Genomic DNA, 20,921 nt, shown 5'->3' on the forward strand with positions numbered 1-20,921 from the left:
GAACCTCGCACTAAAGTACGTATTCTAATCTTCACTATCGATAAGTCGCGAAAATGGTATAGTTTATTTGGGCGTGGGAGGCGATGGTTCTCGGATAGCTTCTGTTTATATCTGCTGTAATTGCGCGCTGAATGTTAGCATGTCTTTATTATTATTGTTGTGCTTTCTAATGCAGGAAGTGGTGCTAGTGGTGAAGGATTGCCTCTACAGACTGTGACCGGTTAGTGCGATGGTGTGTGTGCGTGTGACATCAGTTGGCCATTCTATTTTAGGACTTTCGTATTAAAAAAAAAGAAGAAGAAGACAAAAGAGAGCAAAGTCAGAATTCGTATCACAGTGCGAAGACACAAGCTTGTTGGTGATTATTAGGCCGAGGCTTAGCACCGATCACTGCACAGTATTTGAAGTGGCTTTACGTCGCGTATTGTGAAGATAATTTACCTTGCAGCTTATCACAATGCAAATTGAATGGACGGACCATGGTGAAGTTGTTTCAACATTAAAACTGTGTACAAACGACATGAGCAGGAGAAGCGTCGCCGATAGGAGGAACGGATCTCCAACGTAGAGCACGCTTCCTTCTCACCAGTTGCCCTGTCCTGCACTGGAGGGTATGGCAAAGCTGCGACAGCACTCTATGCTCGCCGACAAGAAGCAGGAGCCGTACTCTGCCACAATCTTCTACATCCGATGTAAGCTCAGCTTTGCCCTCATCCGTGCTGCTGTAGGCAGTCTGCGAGGCCATCGGCACCGAGTGCCCTCTGAATTCAATTGACTCGTCCCAATTGGGGGTTTCTATGAGCAGCATCGGTTAAAGCTCCCTCCCGAGGCTCCTTACTAGGCTGTTTTCACAGTCATTTTTGCTCTCTCGACCGTTTTCGTAGCCATTTTTGTCGTTTTTCTTCCTGTGCTGTTGAGGGTGCACTCGCAATTGTGCTTAATTTGCCCGTACAAGATACTTGGGCCATTTATTTCACAAAAAAATGATGTTTCAAGAACATAGACAACGGGTTCCGGAACACGTGTCTGGACTGACTGTACATATACCCGACAGAACCATTGCCAAACAGTTGTTATGATATTTTGAGCAATGCACGCGACGTCCAATGGGCACACCAGTGCTGCATCCCATTCCAGATGAAAGTGTCAATAGGGTGGATGACACTGAACTGTGTCAACGATTTTCGAACACCGACAAAATCAAATGGTCTGTCCGGAAGTAAGATGTCACAATACCGCAATCTGTTAGATCGCCAAGTAATGGTTCATGGAACGGCATCGCGAATCAATTCCAACTGTTAAAGGCCATACCAAGCTACTAGACGTGGACCTCCGATTACTGGTTTTTGACAGACAGGGTTTTGAAGTTTGGTAAAATGGAAAACGGAAATAATTGTCATGGTTCACGTCAGAATCAGTGAAATCGATAACAACTGTCTTGCCTTCATGTACAGATAGTGGTGGCGGTGAAGGATCGCAATTAGCTGGTTAGTATAGAATGTATTCTAATTTTCGTCCAGGAACTCCACTGGTGGGAGGGAGGCGAACAAAGCCCTGAGGGATTTTCAAAATGGTGCCTAAGGACAAAAAACAATCAGACAATGCAACGAACGTGTGCAAGGGAGTGAGAGGGGGGGGGACTAGATGTAGCAAGCTTCAAAAAACTGCACAGAAAGTTAGCCATTGAGAATGTGATTCGTTCCAGACCTGATGACAATCGATCTGTCCTTCAGACGTTTTCTTTTTCCATTTCCTCAGCCTATGACTTATTTTCAGGGACTCTTCACGCAGATGATGGTCATGAAGCCCGAAATGTCGAGACGATACTTCTAATGGATTCGTCTGAACTGCAGTGCTCTCTTGAGTGTAGCCTAGGCAAGTTGGCGGCAAACGTATGACTAGATTTGGGTCGTCGCTACTTCTTCTCAACTTCAAATGCGCCGTAAAGCGACAATGGAATTACGAGACAAGCGGGATAGATAATGCTAGATAAAACTTTAGAAAGATCGGAAGCAGCACAGCCCTGACTGGAGTGAATGCCCCAAGGGCCTCTTGGTGTGTCAAGTGGCTGTTTTGCGGCGGAAGATGCTGACTGAAGGCGCAGGCAACATCAGTGTATGTGTTCAACGGGTATGGCAACTTCGTGTGGCTGTGTGCGACGGGCTGGCAGGACAGTGATTGCCTCAGGGGCCTCTGGGTCTGCCGCGTCGGCCAGTTCGCTTCGTCGTCCTTTCCCCGTCACGTCACTATGGGACAAGTACAATCAGCCGCAGTATACCGTACTGGCAATATAATTTGGTCACAGTGAGGCCATGAAGCGTTACATCGGCACATGTTTACCGCACGCAGGGCGTTACATGCAAAGTCGCACAGGAGCCGTTACACAGGTTTCTATATTGCCGCAGTCCATTTTTTTGCTATTGCAGGACTTCCTGCTGCGTCCAGTTTTGAACTTTTCACCACGCGGTACACGTGCTTTCACAGTATTCAGCCTTTTTTGCAATGAAAGGATCGCCGCACCCCGCCGGACGCGCATTACGAACGCAACGAAAATTTGTCGCACTAGCCTGGTCGCGCGTTACGCCGCACCCCCATGCGTTACGCGTTACGCGGCAACATATATTGCCAGTACGGTAATTATTTGTTTTGTGGCACATGCAATAACTAACCTTTCTGATGTTAGACTGACTGCTGTTTGTTGCGCCCCCCTTTTCACATTTGGTACATGTTACTGTCCCAGACATGAGCGCGTGTTGTTATCAACTGGCCTTGTTATCACTTTTGTCACTTTGGCACTTAGGGTCTGCCTCGTTTTTCTAATCAGAATGAGCGCAAATGCGCCAATTTAGCCTTATAAAGATCAGTCTATTTTATTATCCTTTCATTCAACATCATATGCCTCCACTGATGAGCTCAGGAGGAGCGAAACAGCTGTCTGGAGGGTCATTGACTCATTGTCAATATCAATCTATAATTATTATACCGGAATTATCCTCGGTAATTACCTTGATAATGGAATTTGATCATAGGAGATAGGACAGAAGCGGAACGTATAATTATACCCACATAATTATATTATTACGCGTGCTGTGGTATTATTATTATTATTATTATTATGACTTGGGGCTCCCCGCGTGCTAGTTTGTACGTGAAGTGTGTGGGTTACAGTGAGGGCTGCGTCCCACCCGCCTGTGTGGATTCACAGGAAGTGTGAGTTACGAAGTCTGAAGAAAATGTTGAACGGCCTCTGCTGGGATGACGACTACACCATAGCTCAGTGGTTAGAGCATCGCTGGCTACAAGCGAGGGTCCCTGGTTCGAGTCCTGGTGGTGACAGTCAATTTTTTCTTCAGACTTTTCCCGTTTGTCTCTTTCCCTCAAACTAGTTAATATTTTATGACTTGGGGCTCCCCGCGTGCTAGTTTGTACGTGAAGTGTGTGGGTTACAGTGAGGGCTGCGTCCCACCCGCCTGTGTGGATTCACAGGAAGTGTGAGTTACGAAGTCTGAAGAAAATGTTGAACGGCCTCTGCTGGGATGACGACTACACCATAGCTCAGTGGTTAGAGCATCGCTGGCTACAAGCGAGGGTCCCTGGTTCGAGTCCTGGTGGTGACAGTCAATTTTTTCTTCAGACTTTTCCCGTTTGTCTCTTTCCCTCAAACCAGTTAATATTATTATTATTATTATTATTAATTATCCTCGCTGTGGTGATGGTGATGTGAGTGCAGAGTTTAGATCGGCCAGGAGCGCAATGTGGTGGTGTGGTGTATTGGATTACATAATGGCCGGGTCGCCGCTACTTCTTCTCAACTTAGTTTCATTAAAAATTATAATTATGGCGATTTAGGCTGCATCTGCGCCTTTGATCCAAGAGGGTGGTGGCGTTCCCACGGCGGATGCGGAAAACTCGGCTTCCGGCCGAGTCTCACGCGAACCGTGAAATTTAGTTTTACTGATGGCGAATTAGTGATGATGGCACAAGAGCATTGAAGATTCCCTTGATGCCGGAACCAGCTACCAAAAGCGCGCGCTGAATACTAGCCACTTTCGGCCCAAGCACAATGCGTGGGAGCTGCACCAGGCGAGGAAACTCGATCATCACAAACTCTGGCCGAGCTGGGCAAATCTGTAATGGTATTACGCAGTAGCTGCATATACATACAGAGAAATTGTTAAGGTCATGAACATGTCAGATTCAACTGAAGAAGGACACATTATTGTTGTATTGTTTTGAATAGAAAAAGTGACTGAGGAATGTCTGAACGGAACCCACAATTGTTCTAAACATGCTACTTGCGAATACAACGACTACTCGCCCAACAACTACTCCTGCAGGTGCGATCGAGGAAAAGGTGAGATCTGGTCCCCCACCCTCTCCTTTGGTTTCGCTCTATATTGGCATGAAGTTGCACGGAAGGAGGCATAAAGCGAGTTGCGCAATCAATAAACAGGTAAGGTATCTTTGTACAGAGCATTTAGATGGGACTTGTGTGTGCAGCTATATCGTATTCTTCCACACTGCTCAATGATGTATGCTCGTGTTTCCGTTTTTGCTTTAGCTGACTGCTTTGCAACCGTGTTCGACTCTCAGGTCTTGGGCCACTGTGCTAAAGTCGGGGAGGTGGTGAAGGTCGACTGCATAGATGACTACATTCCTACTAAATCACCGTACATGCTATGCAAGCACTCTAAGTTGGACAATGTTACACAGTACAATGTTACAGCTGTCTTCTGTCAACGTGAGTTGTAAAAATTTAATAAATCGTTGGGTGGAAATCGCTGGGTGGATCAAGGTAAAAAAATTTATGTTTCGCGTTTTACACAGTTAAACTGAGACTTTGACATCCGCAGGGACGCCACCACACTGCAAAAATCAAAGTCCTAGTGCAGCTCCAAGCGTTCGTTGAGTTTGAGTAGATCAGAACCACTGTAACAAGTAGCCGAGTGGTAGGCGCGGTGAAATCAACAAGAATTAGTTTTATTCTACTTCTCTCAGGTACATACCTGAGATAATTATTAGTGAAAGAAGAAGCGGCAAAATAATAACTTTCTCTCCGGTGCTCACCTAGAGGTTGACTACTTCTTCTTCGAGTTAGCTTTGTCGTTGCTATCTAATCTAATCAAAACAGAAATGCGCAGCAGCTTTTATGCAGCAGACGCCGTACGCTTACATACGTAGAGAAACTAAAGCTCCGTATTAGTTCCGTACTACTTCCGTATTGTTTGGGCAGGGATACTACACCCTCCCTTCCTACAGATAATCACGCCCTCGTGATTTTCAAAAAAATAGTGAAGAGTTATGAACACAGCGTCAACCGGAAGATGGCAAATTATATCGGAAATGATAACGTTTAGAGTAGACAGAAGAAATGAACTGATAACAAATCATAACATAGAAGTTAGAGCACACCAGGTTCACACGATATCTCGGGGTCAAAAGGGAAAGAATGGTCCTCCAAACAGGACGTGAAAGACAGCCACATTCCTGTACATCGCGGGCTCAAACTGCCAGGAAATTCACAATTTCAAAAAAATGCACTGCATCGTGGGAACTTACTCCGGTACACACCTGGAGTGTAAAAGGGGATTCTCACACACTTCTCTCACCAGGTTATTTAGGTAAACCATGGCTCGCCATGATCAGACGCCTACCAAACTAAACTGGATTCACACACTCGCATAAAGGAAGACTGAAGAGAACAGGGAGACTGAAGGAAGGCAGGAAAGAAAATGCCATAACTGGAATCAGCGTTAGTAACCACGGCGGCGGCTGAAGCTACGACGGAGGGCAAGCCAGGTTTTATCTTCATCTTGGTTTAGAGCGGCTAGCTCGGCGTCAGACAAATGACCTCCCTCCTCCTCTTGAATCGTGGTCTTCACATTGTCGACAGCATCGCTGTGCGCGACGTAAAGAGTGATGGTCTAGCCAGGAAGAGTGTTGACGAAAATCTGCATCCCACCACGGAGGCGAAGTACCAAGTGAAGAGTGGGCTCCTGCTTCCGACTGCGTGCCGGCGAAAATCAAACGCTGCTGGTCTTGGGGAATACCCGCCTTGTCTTGGGCAGCAGCCTGCCTGTTGTCGTCCTCATCAGCTTCGCCATCACCACTAGTAGTTAACATGTAGGTAGCGGGTCGCTTGGAATCGCCATCGGAGTCTCCAGTGGATGCCATGCGGAGGGAGGGGTGATCCACGCTAGCACCCTGACTGTGCTGCAAGCTAATAAGTAGAGCCAAGCCCAGGACGGGTAGAAACACGATTCTCATCTTAATTCGTCGCACGGAGCTGCAGCGGGTTGAGCCATGGGGGTCTGGGGTCGAATCACGTTGTTTTATTTCAAAAATACACCGCTGCCACCAATGTAACAGGTAGCCGAGTGGTAGGCGCGGTGCAATTAACAAGAATTACTTTTATTCTACTTCTTTCAGGTACACACCTGAGATATAATTAGTAGTGAAAGAAGAAGCGGCAAAATAAATAACTTTCTCTCCGGTGCTCACCTAGAGGTTGACTACTTCTTCTTCGAGTTAGCTTTGTCGTTGCTATCTAATCTAATCTTCCTCAAAACAGAAATGCGCAGCCGCTTTAATGCAGCAGACGCCGTACGCTTACATACGGAGATACACTAAATACTACTTCCGTATTGGTCGGGCAGGGATACTACACCACCACCACCAGTTTGGTTAAAAACCCGAAAATCCCATTAGCTCCATCCATGTTTCTCTCTCGCCATAGATGTCACTAAGATTTCATGACGAAACGAAACAGGGTGGAGCTAGGTGCCGGATAGTTCTTTGGATCCTGTTGATTTGTGAGTCTCTTTTGCCGTGTTGGGGAGCATATAATCTGGGTACATCAGTGTTGGTGTTATTATTCTGATACTATATATGGGCATCAACCAGCGAAAACAGCCCTTAGGGTCAACATTTTCAAAATTCCTTTTTGGTTAGAAATGAACCACATCTACTGAAGGACCTCAGCCAAGAAAAAGTTCAATATTCCGATTCAAAACGGGTGTTTACACCAATATACAAGGTGTACTCCAAATTGGTGCAATGCATGTATACGATGTATGTGTACAATGAATATTCAGCATTCAAAGGTGGGTGGGCAGCTTGAATACTTTTGAAATAGTGTAATGGGTAGCCGAGTGGTAGGCGCGGTGAAATCAACAAGAATTACTTTTATTCTACTTCTTTCAGGTACACACCTGAGATATAATTATTAGTGAAAGAAGAAGCGGCAAAATACCTTTCTCTCCGGTGCAAACCTGGAGGTTGAATAGCTCGTTATTATCAAAATCTCATCTAAACAGAAATGCGCAGCAGCTTTTATGCAGCAGACGCCGTACGCTTACATACGGAGATACACTAACTATACATCAGGCAAAGCTCCATATTAGTTCCGTACTACTTCCGTATTGGTCGGGCAGGGATACTACACCCTCCCTTCCTACAGATTATCACGCCCTCGTGATTTTCAAAAAAATAGTGAAGAGTTACGAACACAGCGTCAACCGGAAGATGGCAAATTATATCGGAAATGATAGCGTTTAGAGTAGACAGAAGAAATGAACTGATAACAAATCATAAAATAGAAGTAAAAGCACACCAGGTTCACACGATCTCACGGGGTCAAAAGGGAAAGAACTGTCCTCAAACAGGACCTGAAACCACAGCACTCTTGCTGCACTACGCTGGCACAACCCGCCAGGAACATCGCAGTTCAAAAACCGAACTGAATACACTATAACTATAAGGGGCGTTGTCACACACATTGTCCCACGTTAGCTGGGTAAACCGTGGCTCACCATGATCAGACGCCTACCAAACTAAACTGGATTCACACACTCGCATAAAGGAAGACTGAAGAGAACAGGGAGACTGAAGGAAGAGAGGAAAGAAAATGCCATACCTGGAATCAGAGTTAGTAACCATGGCGGCGGCTGGAGCTACGGCGGAGGGCAAACCAGGTTTTATCTTCATCTTGGTTGAGCCGGTCACTCAGAGCGGCTAGCTCGGCGTCAGACAGATCATCCCCCCTCCTCGTCTTGAAACGTGGTCTTCACATTGTTGATAGCATAGCTTGGCGCGACGTAAAGAGTGATGGTGTGGCCAGAAAGAGTGTTGACGAAAATCTGCATCCCACCACGGAAGCGAAGTACCAAAGTGAAGAGTGGGCTCCTGCTTCCGACTGCGTGCCGACGAAAATCAAACGCTGCTGGTCTTGGGGAATACCCTCCTTGTCTTGGGCAGCAGCCTGCCTGTTGTCGTCCTCATCAGCTTCGCCATAACCACCAGTAGTTAACATGTAGGTAGCGGGTCGCTTGGAATCGCCATCGGAGTCTCCAGTGGATGCCATGCGGAGGGAAGGGTGATCTACGCTAGCACTCTGACTGTGCTGCAAGCTAATAAGTAGGGCCACGCCCAGGACGGGTAGAAACATGATTCTCATCTTAATTCGTCGCACGGAGCTGCAGCGGGTTGAGCCATGGGGGTCTGGGGTCGAATCACGTTGTTTTATTTCAAAATACACCGCTGCCACCAATGTAACAGGTAGCCGAGTGGTAGGCGCGGTGCAATTAACAAGAAATACTTTTATTCTACTTCTTTCAGGTACACACCTGAGATATAATTATTAGTGACAGAAGAAGCGGCAAAATAACTTTCTTTCCGGTGCAAACCTGGAGGTTGAATAGCTCGTTATTATCAAAATCTCATCTAAACAGAAATGCGCAGCAGCTTTTATGCAGCAGACGCCGTACGCTTACATACGGAGATACACTAACTATACATCAGGCAAAGCTCCATATTAGTTCCGTACTACTTCCGTATTGGTCGGGCAGAGATACTACAATAGTTAAGTAAGCAGCTATAATGACAAAGAATAGCTGATGACAGCGGAGAAATGATCGACATATTCGCAGCTGCATCCTGCGTGGAGTCGTTCCGCAATCTCGTCTTCCATTTCTTCCTCCGCAGCTGAAGACACGGCGTCGCTGCCGTCACTAGCCCCAGACTCAGAATTTATCTCAGGTGACGACTCCTCATCTTCCGACTCTGACGAGTCATCGGCCAGCTTGAGCCGCATCGGAGCAGGAGATGACGGCTGCGATTCCGCCTCGCTGTCGACATCGATGTCGGAACCAAAGAACGTTTCATCCTCATTCTGAACTTCAGCGGCTACTTCAGCACTCCCCACCAGGCTCGAGCTAGCTGTAGACAATGACTGCTGTGTGTGCTCTGCGAACAGCTCTGGTGTCCGCAGCCATCGCAACAAGATCAAGGAACACTGGAGTTGCCACTCGACACCACTTCAACTTCAAAAAAAATTACTTGAAGCAAGGAGTTCAAGAAGTCGTCGCGCTGTTCGCATCGCGATCAAAAATCGTTGAACGTCACAAATCGATCTTTTTCTCGAAAAAATTACGAAATCTCTAAGGGTCGTTTTCGCTGATTCCGGCTCATATACTATTGTCTTTTTCCATAAATAAGCTCACTATCCGACTTTAATAGAGTGCTTTGCATACAGGTGATTGGAGCGGTGTCTTTAGGAGGTGCTTGAAGAGACAATAGGCTGACCTTGTAGGCGATGGTGCCATCGTGATAATAAAGAATTCAAGCTGCAAGATAATTTGACGTGACGCGAAGGTTTCTCTCATGTTATTTGGCTCGCGCTTTGGAAACCAACGCTAGCCTGCTGCATATCACGGCTTGGCGTAGCTTGTTATTATGCCAAATTCGACCCATTTGACGGGCAATAGCGCATCACGTTTTAATAAAAGTCATGCACAGCTTTATCTCTGTAATATTCTATCCTCGGCAGGAATTTCGATAATGGTCGCAATCTTGTAAAGTGATATTAATTTTACTAAACTCTGTTAACATGTATTTCAAGGAAAAGTGGAATCTCTTTTGGACCTGCAGGGCTCAGAAAGATAGCACCCGTAAGTCCCTCGAAGTGAAAACCTGTTACTTTGCTTATAGGGGATTCACATGACGGACAAACTCACGTGTGTGGTACTCTTTTTACTCATGAGACCCAAGCGCGTGCAAAATAAACTTGCTCGGGGGTCCTAGGCACACGTTTGTCCTTTGCGCGCGTGTAAAAACAGAGAACGTACTTGAGTGCGGTACTCAAGTACATGAGTACACACAGACGCATGCGAGATTTGAACGCGTCTGTTTTCCGTGTAAATCCGATGGGCAGCTTGCCCACTTTTACACAAACGTGTTTCCGTTCATTATCACATCGTGTGAAAACCCTATAAGGGCGCGCTCACACTGCAACCATGAGCACGCGTCCATGCGTCAGCAAAACGCAGAAACGTGGCAGTCGTGCTCACACTAGGCCTCGTACACGCGTAAACGTGAAGCTGTCACACAAACTAGTTACTTTACGAATTGCAGTTCGTATCCAAAAGAGTTCGGGCGTTTCCTAATAAAGTTGTGGCCCGTTTTGGGTGCAATTTTCGCATGTTGCATGTTGGAGGAAGTGCCTCGTGGCTTGTATTCTTGAAGTCGACGAAAATAATTATTAAAATCATGTAAGTTTGGATTATTGATCGTTTAAGGGGCTGCCGCGGTCATCCAAGCGTTTTCACTTTCTTGCCCTCGTGGTCAGAGCAGGTGCCATTGCAGTAGAAATTCCAGTAGTGGTTTCTTTTGCCTGTTGCCGAGATGAGAACTGTGTTTTCCGATGATATGTAACTGAAATGTTTTGAGGTATGGCATTCCATGATCGCAGAAAAGTAGAGAAAGATGATATCCCCAACCGAAAATCCAGATGAAGCTGCCATCGTATTGAACGAGTTGACTGTAGAAATTGGTCACTGAACCGATCAACTGACAGCGAAGCAACTACAAAAACAAAAAGGACATCGTCCAAAAAGGGCAAAGAATGCATACCGTAATTCTGCGCATGTAAGCCCACGGGCCTTTATCCGGATATAAGCCCACCTCCGTTTATAAGCCCATGGGCTAATAAACAGACACAAATGCAACTCACGTGTCAAGTAGAATTTTTCACAATATAAACTCTTTCTACCATGGTACAGCAGGTCAGTGCAGTTTAGCAGTAGAGTATGGTAGACACAGTCATTATGAGCACGGACTTGTACTTTTTTGCGAACCTTCAAATTTGCCCATGGGCTAAAAAACGAACATGTCTTACTGGATATTTTATCCTAAAACTACATTATTTCACATATAAGCCGATGCGCTAGTATGCGGGGAATACGGTATATGGCGGTGCGTGCGTGCAGGACCACAAATACCAATTTTGTTAAATGTGCAAATAGTAGTCGTATTTATTTAACATCGAACAACTCAACAGTGTTGACACACAAATTCAAAGAGCGCCGATGAGGCAAAAAGGAAAAAAAAAGTTAAAATATGAGGCTATAGACAATGTGAAGACCCAATAAAGGTAAAGATAATGAAGAACATACATGGAGTGTGACTTGCACCAAGGAAAAAGAAGTCAATAAGGATTTACAACGGTCACTCAAGGATACACAACGTTTACTACACATTCGTGGCCAAAAAGGAAGTTCAGAAAGCGGTTGACCTGCTTTGGGTCCTTCAAAATGTTGTTGAATTTCTGCATGAAATGCTGACTGTTTGAAGAACTGCGGAGTTCAGAGGGTAGTGCATTAAAGAACAATGCAGCAGGGATAGAAAAAGAATTGACACCATCGGAAGTACGAAATTTGTTCACTGCAATGGATGGGGTGGTTTGGCTCCTCGTACAACGGGCAGTTCGAGGCTTGGGGAAGAGGGAGGAGAGCGAAGGTAGAGGGTGAGAGACAAAACTGCGATGTAGAAATCTAGCAAAGGACATTAGCACATTATTATACGCATTTCTGCGGCAGCGTCAACCAAGCAGTTATGCTTGATCCACACGTTCGCTTATGCTGGACATTGAAAGAGAGCAGATGTACATATCTCCTAGAGAATGGGGCTCTACAAAGCAATGACCAAAGTTAGTACTTCAGTAACATAGAAGAACATGGAGCGTCATTAAATTGGTGTCATTGGGGAAAGCACATATTGATCAAAAGGAAACAGCGATAACCTGCGTAATAATGTACCAGGGTCATCAAGGTGGTAAGCGCCACATATTGCGCGAACAGCGTGCCGAAACAGTGATTATAATCCGTTCCTATCCTGAGCAGACAACTTCGTGAGAAAATGTGAGGATGATATCGACAACCGCCGAGTTTCATGAAGCAACACACCGGAATTTGAGAAATCGAACATACTTTAGGCCAGGTTGTACACAAATACGCTTCACGTCGACGATCATGTGGCCGCCAAGTCGTGGCACCGCCTCCGGAGGTCGCGGTCACGATTTGAAACGTGGCCGCGACGTTTTGTTCCAGTTCATGACGTTGCCATGCAACTTGGCCGCATGGCCACCTGGACGCTGGTTTTGGTCGCAGTATGAGCGCACCCTAAGGCTGTCATCACACCACGGTACAAAGCGCTGCGTCTACGTCCACGTTAGGAGTTTTTGGTCGGTTGTCATGGTTATCGGTATACAGGGTGAAAAGAAGAGGAAAAGGGAGACGTAGACGTGGTATGGAGAGGGGGGGGGCATACGACTTTTTGTATGAATATGCTTATCTCCCCCAGTCTTTTTCACAGCGACCCTATACTTCGATGTACGTGCGATCAAATTTCTTGCAACACCTGGCTGTGTAATAGTTTTACCTTGACACTTCTTGCTTGTCTTATGGTAACACCTTGTGTTCCTACTATTCTCACTCCTGCGGTTCTCACCTTTCTTTTGCTTTATAACCTCTGGTTTGAACATCATTCGACGAATTCTCCAATCAATCAAGTCTATACTGTTACACTGGTAGCTTGAGGATGGTTGAGATCATCGTTTGCCCTTTGACGTGCCTTGTGCTCCTGGCCACTACTGCTCTGCTATACGCCGCTTTCCGTGAGATCCGCCGCGCTCGGGACAACGTGGCTGCTACAGTTGGACGACATCAATTACCTGCTACATCAAGCTCAAGTCCTCCGGATCTAGCCCAGTGTCGATCGCGTTCTCTCTCCCAGACAAGCCCGAGCGTCAAACGTGTTACCAGAGAACCGAATGTTTTCCATGGCAACCCTTCCGAGTTCAAAGAATGGGTATTTACGGTCGAGTTAGCCTTGAAGTGCTCACCTCAAGGTGACCCGGAGAGCCAAGTTAACTTTGCGGCTAGCTACCTCGCTGGGAATGCGCGTCTTTGGCTAATTTCTTCTCTGGAAGCAGGTGAGCAATTTTCGGATTGGCATTCTTTGAAAAGCGCCCTAGCGCGAGTGTATGGCCCGCACTATGATGGGGAAAGAGTGCGGTTGGATATGTTCTCTATCCAACAGCGTGGGTCAATTGAATCGTACGTAACGGAGTTTTCTCGGCTAAGTTTACAGGTGCCGGAACTTGACGAACTCTCCAGAGCCTTGCTATTTGTCAACGGCCTGCACGGTAACATGCGGACCTTGGTAGTGAAGGAACACCCCACTACACTGTCAGCCGCCGTTCAGTCAGCGCTAGCAGTCGCCTCAGACAGCCGATTTCAGCGCAGACCACCACTGGCGACCGCGCCGGGATTCGCACCACCATCAGGTAGCAAAAAGCTAACAAAACTAAGCCCCGAGGAACGTGAGACATTACGAGCCCAGGGGGGCTGCTTCGCATGTCGTCGACCAGGCCATATGGCCCAGAATTGCCCGCAGCATCGAGATCACCCAAACGGTGGACGTCAGTAAGGCCGATGCGATTACTGACGCAGCAAGAAAAGGCATCACCTGCGTGTAGTGTGTGCTCCGTCTCTACCCGTAACCGATTCAGTAGCCTCGCTGTGGAGGATGTTGACGATGATGCTGAATGCTCCGAAGCCAATTTCAAGCGAGATGTTACACCAACTATTGAGGCCCAGGTTACCAGCGTCAATGTGGAAACGGAACATGAGCTCCTGCGTGTAGAAGGCAAAATCAACGGTCGTCGCGCACTGATGTTAATAGATTCGGGCTCGACCCATGATTTCATTGCCGAACAGTTTGCCAGGAGAGTTAACCTGCCAACCGAAATTGGCTCGGAAAACCTGAATGTCACGCTGGCTGATGGAGCATCAAGCTCGTTTCCCATGGAGACGACCCATGAATTGAAGGTTATCGTAGGCGACTTCAGCGATAACCAAACCTTCACGGTGTTCCCCCTTCATCGCTATGACGCTATATTGGGGAAACCTTGGTTAACGCGTAACAATCCAGACATAAACTTCCGGACGAATGAAGTCAGGTTGAACTCGAATGGTTTGCCTTGTGCGTCGCCCAGTCAAAGCGAACCGACCGCTCCTGTGGAGGCGATGTTCATATCTGGTCGTCAGGCTAGGCATGCCCTTAGGAGTGGAGACGAAGGTGTTCTGGCGTGGGTCAGCGTAGAAGACGGCATTGGCAAGGAACCTCCCGACAAATCCACTCAGAACGAGCACCCAGATCTCAAGGCCATGTTCCGTGACTATGACGATCTTTTCCCGGATGATCTGCCAGCTAGACTCCCACCAGAGAGGTCTGTAGACCACGAAATCCGCCTGGAGGAAGGCTCATCACCCCCATCGCGACCTGCCTATCGCCTGCCCAGGCCAGAAATGGAGGAATTGAAGAAACAGCTCACAGAACTCTTGAAAAAGGGTTTCGTAGAACCAAGTAAGTCCCCCTTTGGTGCACCGGTGTTTTTTGTCAAGAAAGCTGATGGTTCGTTACGCATGGTCTGCGATTGGAGGGAGCTAAACAAGATAACTGTTAAGAACAAGGCGTGCTTGCCCAATGTGGATGATTTATTCGATACCGTACAGGGCGCTAGGTACTTCACGAAACTAGACCTCCGATCAGGGTATAATCAGATTCGCATTCAAGCTGAGGACGTGCCCAAAACCGCGATTAACACTCCCTTTGGGCATTACCAATTTAGGGTCATGGGATTTGGTCTCACCAATGCACCGGCAACATTTCAATCCATGATGAATACGATTCTTCAACCATATCTAAGGGAGTTCGTAGTCGTGTTCCTAGATGACATACTCATCTTCAGCAAAACGTGGTCGGAGCATATGCAGCATGTCCGGTCGGTATTGAGCGTGCTCCGGGACAACCAGTTATTTTGCAAACGGTCAAAATGTGAATTTGGCGTGGAGAGTGTGCGGTTCCTGGGACATTGCATCGATGGACTGCACATCGCCCCTGACCCAGACAAGATTGCCGCAGTAAAGGTCTGGCCCGCTCCGACTTCCGTCACAGAGGTGAGGCAATTTCTTGGATTTACGAATTATTTTAGGCGATTCATAGATCAATACTCATCGCTCTCTAAGAACTTAGAGGAGATAACGGGAAAACATGCACGATTCGAGTGGAACAGCTCTCGGCAACATGCCTTTGAATCGCTAAAGCATGCCTTGTTGAATGCGCCCCTATTGCGGCTGGCTGATGTGAACCGACCATTCAGAGTGGTAACAGATGCAAGCGATTTCGCCTTGGGATGTGTTCTTCTCCAAGAACTAGAGGAAGATGCCTGGCATCCAGTGGCTTATGCTAGCCGAAAATTGTCTGCTGCGGAACAGAATTATACAGCTACAGAAAGAGAAACATTGGCCGTAGTGTTTGCGCTAAAGACCTGGCGCATCTACCTCTTTCAACACTTTGAGGTCATTACAGACAACATGGCGGTAGTTTATCTGAAAACAAAACCAAGCATTACAAAGAGAGAGGCGCGATGGGTTGAATTCCTAGCTGACTATAACTACACAGTCCGTCACAGACCCGGCAGAGAGAACCCTGCAGATCCCCCTTCGCGTCGCCCAGATCTCCATGAGAGTAACCTCGTGGAGAATGCAGTACCACGTTTGAATGCTATTGAGTATGCTTTAGCAATGAATGATGACGTGTCCAATACAATATCAGATGCCTACCAGAGAGACAAAGAGCTAACTCCCATCATAGAAAGATTGAAGCATTCTCTCCGAGATAATTTGCATGATCGCTATTATTGGGACGAATCCACTGATCGCTTGTACCTCAAGGCATCCCCCAATAACCGGTTGTGCATACCACAGTGCGGTGTCCGATTAAAGCTCATTCAAGAACACCATGAGTGTGCAACGGCTGGCCACCCGGGTCGTGATCGAACGTACTTCCGCCTAGCACGTTTTTTCTACTGGCCCCGAATGGGTCTCGATATCAAGAGATTTGTCAAAACCTGTGATCTCTGCCAGCGAACGAAGGGAGGTCAGCCACGAACAGGGCTTCTCCAGTCACTTCCAATACCTAATAGTCCTTGGCAGGATATCTCAATGGATTTTATTGTTGGATTGCCCCTTACTTCTCGTGGCTTCGACGCAATTTACACCTTTGTGGACCGACTTACGAAATGCGTACATCTTGTTCCAACAAACTCGAAGATTGATGCTAAGGGCAGCGCTCAACTGTACATTCAAAACGTGTTTCGTCTGCACGGGCTGAGCTCAACCATTGTTTCCGATCGCGATCCACGATTCACTGCAGCTTTTTTCAAAGAAGTATTCTCTCAGCTAGGAACTAAATTGGCATTCAGCACTGCTAACCACCCTCAAACGGATGGTTTGACAGAGAGAGTTAACCGGCAAGTGGGAGATGTTCTAAGAGCATTTGTGAACTTGAGACAGGACAATTGGGATTCGCTTCTACCACTCTGCGAGTTTGCAATAAATAGTTCACAACAGTCATCTGTAGCTAATACACCGTTCTATCTGAACTATGGGTTTGACCCTAAGTCCCCGCCCGAATTCATTCTTACGGGAGGGGAAAGGAGTGATTCGGTCGATTGGCTTCATGAGCAGGAAGCCGCACTAAGGATAGCTCGAGATGCTATGCTCGACGCCCAGGCAAGGCAAGCTCTATACGCAGACCAGACGAGAACGCCCAGTGATTTGAAGGTTGGTGATAGCGTTCTTGTCTACAGAGACTTTCTACTGACCCCGGAAGCTCGTGGCCAGCCCTCTCGGAAGTTGCAACCCAAGTGGTTTGGTCCGTATCGTATCCAGGCTAAGATTGGAGCGAATGCTTTTCGCTTGGAACTACCCCGTGAACTTCGCTGCCATCCCGTGTTTAATGTCACTGCTCTTAAACGCTACGAAGAGAACACGATTCCTGGAAGACACCAACCCCCGCCTCCGCCCTTCACAGATCTAGATGGACACACACGCTATGTTGTCGAAGCCGTTTTGAATCACCGACACCGCAGTGGTGAGCAACACTTCCTGGTGCATTGGAAGGGTTACCCCAGCAGCGAAGCTACGTGGGAGCCCGCTGGCAACCTATGTGATGAGTCTGGTCGGAATATTAAACCGCTGCAGAACTATCTAGCCTCACAACGACAGCAGCCTTGATCTAACTGGACTGAGCCATATGCATCTCTTACTGAGATAGTTAATAATTATGTTATAGACTGATATAGTTTTGCGTCATCTCCTTGTGAGAGTGATGAAGTTGAGTTGGATTACACTTCAATGTGGTTATGCATGTGCATGAGTGATAATTTAATATTCCCCTTTCCACAATTGCATCTCCTAACTGGATTGTGTTATCTAATAGAACCTTGGGCTTCCTATGGGGCCGGGAGAGTGTAATAGTTTTACCTTGACACTTCTTGCTTGTCTTATGGTAACACCTTGTGTTCCTACTATTCTCACTCCTGCGGTTCTCACCTTTCTTTTGCTTTATAACCTCTGGTTTGAACATCATTCGACGAATTCTCCAATCAATCAAGTCTATACTGTTACAGGCTGCGTGTACGCGTCAAGAACAGTGCCTGTCTTATGCCACGACCACCCGTTTTGGTTTTTTCACCGTAGACGTAAACGGGAGTCGGAGAACGTAGTGTGATGACGTCCTAACTAAAGTAGAGAGAAATGATTAGGCTTTCCCCAAATCGACCCGTTTCTTCGCCTATTCGGTTTTGCACTCGGCTCAAAAATACATCAGATTCGGTTACAAAATAAACTGATTGTTCGCAAATCGGCTGCAAAATTAGACTGTAATGGAAAATCCGCAAACATATTTGTTGGCATGCTATCTTCGAAATTGGTGAGATATTCGAAGATTTGGTACATTTTCGGCGAATCTCACAGGAACACTCCAAAATCGGCGAAAAGCTGAGCGATTTTTCGATAAGTCTCGTTTGCGGCGAATTTTTCGGCCGGCCGATATCGGGATTTTACTAGTAATGATCTTCCTGATACTAGTAGGTAATGTTTGTTTGAGAGGAGTTCAAAGGACACGAGTCACATGACCTCAACGCACTAGTACTACAAGTACTGAGCGAGAACACATGAGAGAATGAAGAAGGCGGCGTATGGTGCCAGAGTCAACCAGGTGGAGAGAGCATCACCATTCACCCCACTGGTGTTTTCGACCTCCAGTGTGGCGGGCAATAAAAATTACTATATTTCTGAAGTCGCTAGCCGCTCTCGTTGTAGACAAAGAACAATACTTGGTATATTCTGCCGTGACGGGTGAGTTATGCACCAATGTTTCATTTTGCCTGCTGCGATGGGCAGTCACATGCTTTAGGGGCTGCAGGGCCTCCTACATTCGCCGCAAGGTTGGGAGCCCCTTTGCAGGTTATTGCCGCCGGCTCTGCTGACACGGGCAGAGGCGTGACCGTTCGCCTTTGCATGCCGGTAGGCATTTTTATTAGGTAACAATTTCTGGTGAAGCTTTTGCGTTCAATTTTATTTTTCAATTGAGTGTTCTATTTATATCCGAAATTGGGTTTTCTTCTTGCTTTGACTCTTAATTGATGGTGTTGTGAATAAAACAGTACTCAAGGCACTAGTACCACAAGTACTGAAGTAGAGAGCTCGAGCGGTCATGCTCGCAGAAACACCATTCGTTCGTAACGGAACTTTGCAATAACATCTGGTTGATTTCGGCTATTCTCTAAGAAACCCTCCATAACCGGCGAATTTTTCGGCCGGTCGATTAGGGGAAAGCCTCGAGCTGATGTGTAGGCAACAGTATCAGTGTTGCACCTTTTAGATTCTGTGTTGACATTCACCAGAACAATTGCGCTCTGTGGACGACCACATACATACATACATACACTCACTCACTTGCTCAAAACAGCACCAAGAGGTTCCTTGGGGCAGTGAAGTTTAATACCTCATCAGAGGAGGCTGAGTTGTTGATTGACTGGAAAAGAAATAATCACCTATTTGATATTAGAAATAACAGGGGGTTTGTCAAGTGACAACCGCTCTATTTAGTTGCTATTCACTCTTTAGATGAAAATTCTTTGTTTGATGATGCGGAAAAAAAGGATTGACGTTTCGGGCCAGTCATCCATCGTCAGAACAATCTACAAGGAGTATTACATGTATATACTGACTCTTGAAATAGGAGATGGCGCGATAATGAGCGCGCGCTTGTTACTCGAAGTGTACTTACATCTGGGTCTTCTAGACGAGAGAGGAAGGAGATGAAACCCAGAGGTAGGACACAAGCAATGTGCACAGCATAACCTGTGAAAGTAATACTTTTTTGACACTAACATTCAGTGACTCTCTTCTTTGTTTGTGTCATCAGCTGAATGTTCTGTAGACTCCGGTTTGCGGGTGTATATGTCATCCAACGCAATGGAAGGATCTCTTCTAGCCAAGCTCCCTACAAATTTCTCCAGTACTACCAAGGACATCAAAGACTTTGATCATTCCAATCTCGCTTCAACATTGACGATAAGGACGTATACCGTGGATGAAAAAGGCCTATTCATCAACACAGTTTCCGAAAGGGCACTTAACTTCACATTGTTAGCCAAGGCTGTCGATAGCAATGGTCGTAACTGTGCGTACTACATCGATATCCGGCGACATTTCGCTCCTCAAATCAACGCAGCACCAGCCAGCATCGAGCTGACAGACATTGGTGGGATCCTAAATGTTACAAAAGTCGATGTGGTAACGACAAAGCCAGCCACTGGTCTTTCAAATTTGAGCATCTGCAATGCATCCGATCTAACCCTGAAGGCGATGTTTGATTTTCAGAATGTCGGCGAATTGAAGTACATGCTAATAGCAAACGCGTCTGGCATATATGACTCGATCACGGGTAATATTACTATCAATTTGACCATCTGCGCTTTGGATAACATCATGAACGAAACGCAAAGTGTTGAGACCGATTCTGGCTACAAGGCTTGGCACAATGGTGCAGCAAACATCTCCATTTCAATTCTTTTCAAGAAAGTCGAGTCACTAGCACCTTATACAACAACCCCGTCCAAAATTTACACTGGATCACCTTTAACCCCCAACGACACGGTCACTATGAACACACTCACAGCGCTCGGACGCTCCGAGTCTAGTGCACTGACAACTCCCCGATCCACCCATGTACCTCGCATCACATCATCATCCGTTACTGAGCGCGTTGTAAATTCAACTGCAAGAGAATTTGGTTCAACTACCATAATGGAACAGGATGCGGCGCCCAGCAACCCGGGTGAGTAGGGATGTTATGTCGCCTGATGTATATTGGCCGAAAGGATTATGGAAACGGCTGTTGTCAATGACAATTGATTCAGATGTTCATGTTCACCTACATAGGAATTTGGAACGATACTTATTACCGTCTAAGATGCAGGTCATAATTATCATTATTGGGTTGAAATTCAGATGAGCTTCAGATGTATTGATCCTCGTTAGGCTAGGCTAAAGAGTGCAATTAAGATTAGTATGATTGTGGTCTTTCTTTTTATGTGCAGCCCCTATCTCATCTATGGCGACAACGCTAGGTGAGTACAGATACAGCGGTGTAGTACGTGACAATTATATGCTAATTTGAGATACAATGCGCCGTGCTACATATTTGCTTTTGCCTTATCACTTGTAGGA

The 20,921-nt window shown here is 46.5% G+C and overlaps 1 protein-coding gene across 1 annotated transcript in view; it reads left to right on the plus strand.

The window, feature by feature from the left end:
• Positions 1-20,921, plus strand: part of LOC135829225 (mucin-3A-like) — a 38,243-nt gene that overhangs the window by 1,412 nt on the left and 15,910 nt on the right. Inside the window, exons 3-7 of the mRNA XM_065341630.1 lie at positions 176-220; positions 4,241-4,354; positions 4,562-4,741; positions 19,615-20,529; positions 20,792-20,821. Coding sequence (XP_065197702.1) covers positions 176-220; positions 4,241-4,354; positions 4,562-4,741; positions 19,615-20,529; positions 20,792-20,821 — 1,284 coding nt within the window. The remainder of the gene's footprint in view (positions 1-175; positions 221-4,240; positions 4,355-4,561; positions 4,742-19,614; positions 20,530-20,791; positions 20,822-20,921) is intronic.

Source organism: Sycon ciliatum, chromosome 13, assembly GCF_964019385.1.
Source record: "Sycon ciliatum chromosome 13, ocSycCili1.1, whole genome shotgun sequence".
Lineage (NCBI taxonomy): Eukaryota > Metazoa > Porifera > Calcarea > Leucosolenida > Sycettidae > Sycon > Sycon ciliatum.